The 9,905-nt window shown below is 46.0% G+C and overlaps 1 protein-coding gene across 2 annotated transcripts; it reads right to left on the bottom strand.

Annotated features, from left to right (window-relative positions):
• Positions 1–1,081: 1,081 nt before the first annotated feature.
• ZP4 (zona pellucida glycoprotein 4) lies at positions 1,082–8,428 on the bottom strand. Of its 2 annotated transcripts, none has more exons than XM_057736675.1 (12): positions 8,247–8,428; positions 7,845–7,966; positions 7,663–7,765; positions 6,529–6,675; positions 5,581–5,768; positions 4,945–5,042; positions 3,521–3,651; positions 3,160–3,349; positions 2,936–3,083; positions 2,537–2,612; positions 1,445–1,561; positions 1,082–1,230 (listed from the first exon to the last, which is right to left on the bottom strand). In XM_057736675.1, the coding sequence occupies exons 1-12, from the start codon at positions 8,422–8,424 to the stop codon at positions 1,127–1,129; spliced, it is 1,602 nt and encodes a 533-aa protein (XP_057592658.1). In that variant the 5' UTR covers positions 8,425–8,428; the 3' UTR covers positions 1,082–1,126. The 2 variants fall into 2 exon arrangements, with proteins under 2 accessions (XP_057592658.1, XP_057592659.1); XM_057736676.1 differs by having other exon boundaries at positions 1,457–1,561; positions 6,529–6,681; positions 8,247–8,424.
• Between the last annotated feature and the right edge of the window lie 1,477 nt (positions 8,429–9,905).

Genomic DNA, 9,905 nt, shown 5'->3' on the forward strand with positions numbered 1-9,905 from the left:
TCAGTTCTTCTCCACAGGGATGCTTCAGCATCCTCACTGTGGCATAACAGCTAGCTTCTCCAGAGCAAGTGATCCAAGGCAGAAGCTGTGATGTCTTTTATCACCTAGTGCCAGTAACACCATCATGTTCACTATGTTCTGTTGTCACACAGAGCCATTGTGATTCCAAGTAGGAGACTGAAAAAGGCTGTTGTATACAGCAAGGGGGCTGGCTATCACTGTTCATAGAAGCTTTATTCCTAATCACCCCAAGCTAGAAATGACTCCAATGCTCCACAACTGTACACTTCAAAGTGACCTGGAAGTTGCTCCGTGAAGCTAAGGGTGGTATCTTATTTAACCAGGTATAGTCTCAGAGCTCCCCCTGGGGATAGAAGGGATCTACAGAGTTTGGCAAAGAGCGTTACAAGAGTTCTTTGAGTGGGATGTTTACCTCAACAAGTCATGATAATTCATTCTTCCCCTGTTTTTTCTACCAGTCTTTCTACCACTAACCTATGAAACTACTTGCTGGTTCTGGGTCAAAAACAAAGACTTTCCTGGTCAGCTACATCCAACTGATCAACTCATGATCAGTTACCCTTTTTTAGGCATAGTCCTAGATGTTAGTTTTCCAAGTGTAATGCTTGGAATAGAAAGGATCACCCAAGGAATGATTATAAATGCAAGTTCATATGCCTCAGCCCAGACCTACTTAATCAAAGTCTCAGGGTGGGGCCAGTAACTGTTCCATCAGCCCTCCTTTGATCCTGAAGCACACTAAAGTTAGAGAATCAATGGTCTAGAAGATTCGTGACTAGCTGTAGACTAGCTCCACCTTAGCTTGATCTAGGGGAAGAGTTTTGTTCTATACCCTCATGAACTTGCAAAAGATCTCTGCTAAGCCTTAGATCCTTAGTTCTTGTAGATTCTGCTTTAGTTGTCAACGAACCATGAAGTTCCACTGAAATATTCTATTCAGAAGATAGAAGGGCTGGAGAAGGGAAAAATAAGCCCAAGCTGGAAAGAGGTTATGCTAACAGTAGATGAGCTAGTCTAAAGAAATTACTTTTTACCTTTCAAATGAGAAGCTGAGCACAGGCTAGCAGTACAATCTGGTTTTATTAACACATTTGGTCTGAGTAACTCATCTCTGTTTCCTGATGGCCAGGTAGGACACTAATAAGGCTCCAATGATTAAGGTTCCGGAAAGACCAGCCACCCACAGAGCTTGGGAGTCTATAGGAGATCCTGTAGGATGGAAAGGTAGGTTAACACATGCTGAAACCAAGTGATTCTACATCCTAATAAAGACTGCCAGTCTTGAGCTAGAGGGAAAAAAGCTAGACAGTTCCTTTTGAGGTTCACATTGACCAAATCAGTCAGGGAAGTAGGAGGGAGCAAGTAGCTTTGGTTTGACCAATGGTTCCCATACAGGGGCTCCAGTAGGTCTCCTTCCACTCACTTGAGTATTTACGGAGTTTTCCTGAAGAGTCCTGAGTGGCTTGGAGTAGAATCATGGGACCCTTGCTAGAAATGCTAGCAGTGCTGTTCAGCAAGTGGATGTCAGGACTCCTTCTTCCTGTTGGAGAGATGAGTTAGGGATTGTTAGTTTTGTACATGTGGAATGAGTGGTTACAGAGTCTAAATAGGGCCAGGTCCCTTGGTATGGACAGCTCTGCTCCATGAGCCTCAAGAGAAACCTCAGTGTGTTAGATACAAAGTCTCAGACTTGCTCAGTTATATTAACAGTCAGTTTCAGAGGAATGATGATCTTAGACCATCCCCAAACTTTCATCCTGAGTAGAGATACTTGAACCGCAGTATCTTAATACTGAGACCTTATGATAGAAAGATACCTGGTAAGACACGGACAGCAGAGCTCTGTTTGAATCCTATTTCTATTGCCGGTTGTAGGATCTCTGAACTTGCAAAATTTTAGTTTTTTAGACATATGTATTCAAGTAGATGTATCATTGCAGTTGGTTGTTGAGTATTTATTAAATGATAGTTATGAAAAGCACTGATTTTTTTTGACATAAGGGACCTAAAACTTCAGGGGTCATTAATCCCAATTAATTCAGGGGCCAGGTAATGTTAGTGGGATCAGGTGGAGTATACAACTGAACAAGCATTGGGCCTGCCCATGAGAGCACATATCTAAGTCTGCAATCCTATTCCACCTGTAAGCCTTCAGGCCATGCTGCCAGGCCTGAAGCAAGCATAGAAGTCTACATTTCTATCTGGATAGACCAGAAGTGTTTTACTAGATTAAAGGCTGTGAACCCATTTGACTCCTAGCTAAGTCGGCATTCATATGGAGAAAAGCTAAAGCTGAGAGTTGTTTCAGGGTTTATAGCATATATTTAGAAGGCCGGGAATTCTAGGAAACTGGTTGTATTTCTGTTCTATTGCATCATGAAAGGACTTAAGGAAGCCTTGTTAATAAGATGAATCTTCAATTTGACTTATTTGCCACAAGCTAAAGAAGGTTAGCACTGGGACACAAAATACACTCTGCAATCTGTCCTCTGGTGTAGACAGCTTGGATACTCACGTCTGGCCGGACAGGTTGTTGTACAGGATGGTGTCCCAGCAGGCTGGCAGACTGATGCACTGCAGTGCAGATACACCTGGGAGCCAACAGAATTGGGATCATGGGATAGCATGTCATAAGTCCTCAAACCTGCTTTATCTGCTCCAGAAGGAGTCAAGAAATTTAGACTTAGAAGAACTCAAGAAAATCTTGATGAACCAAGCTGACATCACAGAATCACTAAAATACTAGATTCTAGTTCGTGTGTCACACATGCCATTGGCATCCCTTCATTGCTCCGAGGCAGTACCAACAACCAATGTGTAAGGGCTACCTTGGCTGAGGAGTGGTACAGTGTGGAGACACTTGAGCTGGGGGGGTGAAGAGCCCTGCTGAAGACCCCAGGAGGTGGCATCATACCGCTCCCTGGAGTGCCTGCTTTGCCACTGAGTCCACAAAACTGAAGGTGGAAATGCTGAAGCGCTGGTAGTGAGACGGAAATGGTAGGTCCGAGGCTTTCTGGACAGGGATCAGTTTAGCCTGATAGTTGTCTCCAGTGTAGGGGCATCTGAGCAAGGATATCCAGCAGTCAAGATGTGCCTCTTGGAGGGCCTTTTACACGGGTGCAGGAAAGAGCCACTTACCCGTTCACCAGCACGGGCCACTGGGGCTGGAGCTGGGCGTCTGTGCTGGGTGTGGCCCAGCACTGGTGCAGGCGCAGCCCCAGGCTGGGGTCTGTCCTGTGACGGATGGAGACTTCCACGTAGATGGGATCCCGAAGCAGCTTCACCACTGGGTAGTCACCAGCAGTGTAGTAGGAGCGATAGCGTTGATCTGCAGGAAGCCAGAACAGGTTGACGCAGTAAAGAGTTCGGAATCTCTAGGTGGCTTGAGATAGACCATCACCCACATAAACACCTCTGGCAAGCAAGGTAGGGTGTTCACATCCCGAAGAGTGACAGGATTTGGACTAGGGGCCAGATACTCCACCCAAGAGGGTCTTACCTTTGGCAATCTGAAGTTCCAGAGTGAGGTGTCCAGGCTGGGTCTCAGGAAGGGGTGGTGGGAGAGTAAACACCTGGACATTAACTGGGAGAGCCTTGCTACTTACAGAGTAGCTACAACTGACTCGAAGCCTGCAGAAAAATAAGATTATAGCTACTAGCTTGGGTGGCTGGACTATGCCACATCTTTAAGGTTTGAGGAACTGTTAAGTGCTAGGGTGTTAGATGTTTATAAACATGTTGGGTGTGGTTCTGGCCTTGTGAGAGCTATCATTGGGGATACTGATATGTAAACAAGATCAATGTTTGAGTTTGATATAAAAACCATATAAGAAATAGATACAGTTGACAGATGAATGAAGATGTGGTACATACATACAATGGAATATTACTCAGCCAAAAAGAATGAAGTAATGCCATTTGCAGCAACATGAATGGACCCAGAGATGATCATACTAAGTGAAGTAAGTCAGAAAGAGAAAGGCAAATACCATATGGCATCACTTATATGTAGAGTCTAAAACATGGCACAAATGAACCTATTTACAAAACAGAAACAGAGAACAGACTTGTGGTTGCCAAGGGGGTGGGGATGGATTGGGAGTTTGGGATTAGCAGATGCAAACTGTTACATATAGAATGGATAAACAAGGTCCTACTGTGGAGTACAGGGAACTATATTCAATATCCTGTAACAAACCATAATGGAAAATATGAATATATAACTGAATCACTGCTGTACAGCAGAAACACAACATTGTAAACCAACTGTATTTCAATCAGTTTAAGAAATAGATTAAGTACTATGAGAAACAGGTGCTTTCTGGGTAGTTAGGGACGATGTTGCAGGGGATTTGACAAAAGATGCGAAGTATTAACTGAGAGGTAGAGGAGAGAAAATATGGAGGGCAAGAAGTTTGAGGGCCATTGAATACTCTATAGAAGCACAATCTGGGGTTAGGGAATCGTGAGGGAAGGATTGAGAACATTGGGGATGGTTAGGCTGGAGAAGTAGTAGCAGTTTTATTTAAAGCCCTGCAAGTTATGTTCATGATAAATTTAAGCTCTGGAAAGACAAAGAGAAAGCTTTAAGAATGCTAGTTAAGGTTTTAAAGGGATTCATTTTGTTACAGTTTAGGCAACAGAAATAGAAGGAAGAGACCAGAGTAAGAAACAAAAGACCCAGAGAAATGAATTAGAAGTCAGGTGAGTCTGAGGCTTAGATCAAGTTGGTGGCAGTAACACAGGGCTTCTAGATTAAAATGGTCAGTGAGATTGGACAACAAGGCAGCAGAGAGTCTCCTGTCATGAGGATCTGGTCATTTATGGACTCAGGCTTGCTCTAGAACTCCCGCTTTATGGAAGACGGGAAGTCAGGCGTTCTGGTCAAGTGACGGTCAGGTTAACTGTTAACTAAGACTTTACCTGAAGATACTGTCTCGTGTGATCGAACCATGACTCCAAGTTCTCACACTCTGAGTTGCAAGCAGCTCGTTTTCATATACTGCCTGGTTTCCAGTGATCTACAAGGGCACGTAAAGAAGTCTTGTCACTCCTGCAAGCCAGATGCTGTTTCACTCATAATTTGCTTTGATCCAGTGCCCAGCAAGGTTGCCCTATTATAGGCTGCATTTTTCACAACATGAGTGAAGGCAAGGGCAGATGGCATTGGCTAGCTGGGAAGTTATCACTTCACCTTACTTTCAGGACAGGAGGGGGCTTTGTGTACTCAGAGGAGACAGCTAGAAATACTATCAGTCTCAGCTGAGCTCCCTGCTCCTTTCCCAGGGCAGTGCAGTGGGAGAAACCTGTTATTTTTTTCCTACAGCTTGGTAAGGGATGCTAGCCCCTGGCTGGAGCACAAGAGGGAGTGCCCAGGGGAGGTTTCTGCTTTCTCAGTGATGAAGCCCCCTCTGTCCTAGAGACCACCCTCTGCACCAAGCATTAGTCAGGTGCATCCTTCACGGCTAAGCTATTCCAAAGCTCCCTCCCGCCCATTACTAGGGCATTCCTACCCAACTTCTAGAGTCAGGAACAGAGCCCAAGGTCAGCTCTTCTCACCCGTTTTGTAGTACCACAGGCAGTAAACGGAAATCGGAACAGGACAAAGGTGTGTGTTGCCTGCACAGGTTTACATTCACTGTCATTCCTGAAGGCCAAGTGCACAGAATTCCACAGCAGTGGGGGCGAGGTCACATTCCGAGACACAGCGATGGAGAAGTGGCCATCTCGGGTACAGCGTGAGGTCACTGAAACACCAGAGCAACTGCACTGAAGGCAGGTCACCTCTCTCCTTACTAAGCCAGCCAGACAAGAGCCTGATGATTTAGTTGAGTTCTTTTAAATTCCCTGCCCTCCTCTCCCCTTCCTAGAAAAGGAGCATTTCCAGCTAGTGACCTGGATACAGGTTCAGCCATTCAGAGTTTAATTGAGGCTCTAGATGAGCACTTGGGTTTGAATCTTGCCTCCATCACTTACTGTATGGCCTCAAGCAAAGTATTTAACCTGCTTGCATCAGCTTCACCTGAGAATGGGGTTGGCTATACCTGCTTTGTTTTACAGATCAGCTAGAATTCAGAGCACAGAATTGAGCATGGCATCTAGCTGTTTAATGAGGGTCTTTTTTTATATGAGAAAAACTTTTAGCATGGTTTGGGACAAACAGTCATCTGTCTAGAGAGTTTTATTTTGAAAATCAGCCAACAGAGTGGCTATTTCTTGGAAATTCATTAAGGTTCTGTCAATGAGCATCTTGCATACAGACTTAGCTTGAGTTCATTGAATGTTATTTGCTTTATGTAGGATTCTAGGAGAATAGACAATGGGAGGCTGTAGAAAGCTCTGTCACTTGAGGTCAAGTGTTCTAGGAGGTACTGTTTATACATCAACCTCCGGCCATCTTTAGTATTTGCCTTCTGGCGGGGGACTGGGGAGATAACCCTTCTCTAGGTTTAGTTAATAGTAATTGCAGGTACTTTTCTTCAGCTGATTTCAAAGATAGTGACTCACCTGTGTTTCCGTAATAACAGGAATTGACCTCTTCAGAGTTGTAGCAGCAGCCTAGCTGCCTGCAGTCTACTTGAGTGATGGGTGAAGAAGCACACGGCAGTCTGTCCCACACTGGGATAGACTCACAAAGGCCAGCATTTGGGATGTCTAGGGCTAGATTTTGAAGAGAAGAGTAACTCAAACTAGGTAACAAAGTTTGGTCTTTAAGAAGAGACCATTTCATTACAAAGCTTAACATTAGATTCCCATAGATATCTGTGTGATTGGAAGAGATGTTTACATACTAGAGATTAAACCTGAGCTAGAAAGTTAACTATTACACCACCTTATAGGAGTCCCCTGAAATGAGTCCTCTTTGGAAGAAGAAATACCAAGATTGGTAGAAGCAGAGAGACTTTTTTTTTTCCAAGTAAAGAATTCTTTTGTTCTTTAAAAGGTATTCTCAATCTTAGTGTACTCTAAATTACTATCATTTTGACATGCATTTCTGGTTTAGTAGGTGTGGAGTGGGGCTTATTGTGTATTTTATCAGTATAACCCCATGAGGCAGGTGTGCAGAATTACAGGTGTGACTCTTATGCCTGCGGTAGGGCTCCCAGGTGGCAAGGCAGGGTTTGCTGGGGCTGAGTTGGCATCCTACTTCCTATGAATTACCCAGTTAAGCACCCAGTTAAGTAATCGAGTAGCCCCCCACCCCCAGCTGAAGGGACTGAGCCCTTTTCTCAGCACAGTCTGCTTCCCGAAGGCATGTGCCAAGTCTCCTTGATACCTTCAGCTTCCTTCCCTCCCTTCAAGGGCGAGGAGGTCTGGTCCCAGGATAACTCTTGGATGGATCCCAGGTCTGCCACTCGCTAGTGAGGGGCACCTGGTAGCTGCCTGCTGGGGGCCAACAATAGCGCTCACAGGGCTGGGCTGGGATTATAGGTAACCCGTGAAGCCCCCCACCCTGCCCCAGTGCCTGGGCCCCCAGTAACTGCTCAGACGGTGGTTTCCCTAAGGTTGTCCCTGAAAGGGAGAGTTGGAAGACAGTCCTCCGTGGTGCCTGGTGTCCCAGCACAGAGTGCGTAGAAGATGCCCGAGGGTGTTTTCAGGCAGCTGCACACCACCCAGAACCTGGGAGTTTCCAGCCCTTACCTGGGAGATACATAGGACACCTGAACAGCTTTGTGTCTGTGACCGCCCTGCGTCCACCTGCATCTGCCCCTTCAACTCCAACCGGCATGATGTAGTGGGAGTCCTGGAGGGACAGGCCCTGGGAGTCAGCCTGGAGGGTGGCTCCGGTGTCTCAGCGTTCCTGAGGACTGGGCGGTACTCACCCACTCAGTGACATAGCAGCCGCTGTAGGACGCTTCCACCGTCAGGGAGCTGCCGGGGCCTTCGCTGACCCAGGTGCCGCAGTCAGAGTCGTTCTGCAGCCTGTGCTGCCGCCCACGGTCATCTGGGGGCGGGGGGGGGAGCACAGATGGTCAGTCACCACCACCATCACCAGTGCTGGGGAAAGACAGCCAGCTTTGCCTCAGACCCTGGGGATGGCTGCCAAGAAGAGAGGAACAAGAGGGGAGTCAGATTCGGAAGCGAAGCTGTATTTTAGAAGATTCATGCTACAGAGAGAAGCGGCAGAGTTTAGGAAAGGCGGGGAAACATTAGGACAGGAAGCAGAGGGCAGTTTTGGGCAGTAGGGGAAACACGCCATTGCCTGGCTCAGCCGTTAAACTTACCCCAGGCGACTAGTGCAGGAGGAGCTCCTGTCCCCTGGCCGAGAGGCTTTATGGTGAACTGAAAGCTCCTTAGCCCACAGTGCAGTGTATCAGGATACCCTGGGGCCTCGAGCTCATGCTGGCCACTCAGAGCAAGAGACAGTGGAAAACAGAGCCAGATGGATTGCAGCAGCCGCATAGCGCTGCTGGGAGCCGGGCGACCTCTCTTCCTGCCCTGCACTTCCTTTCCCGGGAGCCCGAGCTCCCCACGCCCTTTATATGCAGAGGGAAAGCTGGTTTCAGGTGCACCGTCTGTGTAGCAGGCAGCTTCACTCACTTGAGGCCACTTTAGTGCTGCAGATGCAGCACTTTAAACATCAAAATCAGGTGGTCTTCAAAGCCCAGGAATGATGTGGTGCCTTTAAGCTAAAAGAGGCTTCCTCACGGCTGCTCTGTGTAGCCCTTATTTTACTAGCTTATTGACCTTTCTCTCAAAGCTTGAATATTTGGGTGTATGTCCTAGCTCTGCCATTTACTTATGAGTTGTATGAACTGGGTAAGTTACTACCTCTTGGAATCTCAGTTTTCTCATCTGTAGATTGGGAATATCTCCTGGCAGGTGTGTTCTTCTGATTACAGTTAGCCTAATATTTATCATAGGAACAACTTTCCCAAGTGGACTAAGAATCTTAGTCAAAGCACTGAGAACACATAACCAGGCATCTCTCGTTCTCTTCAACTAATAAAAGAGAACAAATAACCATGTGTCTTCCCAGGGAAGGTGCACGACTCATTTAACCACGTGGTGACAAACGACACTGAGGGAATGCTGGACTCTGCCCTCAGGGATGGGACGTAGCTTTCTAACATCTCAGTCTGAACTGGGTTTGGCTACAAGCCCATCACATCTCATTCACAAGCTCACAGGACTTACCACATTGGATTTGAATGGCCTCTTATTTACTCAGTGACCCTACTAGAAGCACTTGAGGGCAAGGGCTCTGTTTTATTTTTCATTGCATCCTTAAAGCCTTAGACGGTGTATACTCAGTGTTCACTGGGGAACGAATGAATCAATGAATGTGCTTTCATCAGTGGCTAATCCCCTTGAAAATGTGGTTTCCCAGGCTCACTGGTATGGATTCATTTCCTTTGTGATGAGCTCAAACTTATCTTTAGGTGTTTTTCTTTACGTCATTATACGTGTGATTGCAAATATAAGAATGATGAGGGATACAGCACACTAGTGAATAAAACAGAAGAGAAGCAGACTCACAAATATAGAGAACAAACTGCTGGTTACCAGTGGGGAGGGGGGGAGTGAAGTAGAGGTGGGGGAAAAGGGGTTATTACGGGATTGTATGAAGTCATCTGTGTGAACCTCTTGAAAATTGTAAAGCACTGTAGAATTTAAACAATCTTTCATTCAATAAAAAAAAAGGATGAGGGTTGGAATTGCGTGCAGTGTCTCAGGAGCTGAACAGCCCACTGGACTTATGAATGCTGCTCTCTAAAGTAGTGGGAAAATTAAGGAAAGTTTTTTGCTGAAACTTGGAGGCAGTACAGAATAGTGGTTATAAAGATTTTGGCAAAGGGTGAATCTGGGTACAAAATCTGAGTCATTACTTATTAGCTCGGTGACCTCTGTCAATGAGTTACAATTTTTGCATCTGTAAAATG

Source organism: Hippopotamus amphibius, chromosome 5, assembly GCF_030028045.1.
Source record: "Hippopotamus amphibius kiboko isolate mHipAmp2 chromosome 5, mHipAmp2.hap2, whole genome shotgun sequence".
Taxonomy (NCBI): Eukaryota; Metazoa; Chordata; class Mammalia; order Artiodactyla; family Hippopotamidae; genus Hippopotamus; species Hippopotamus amphibius.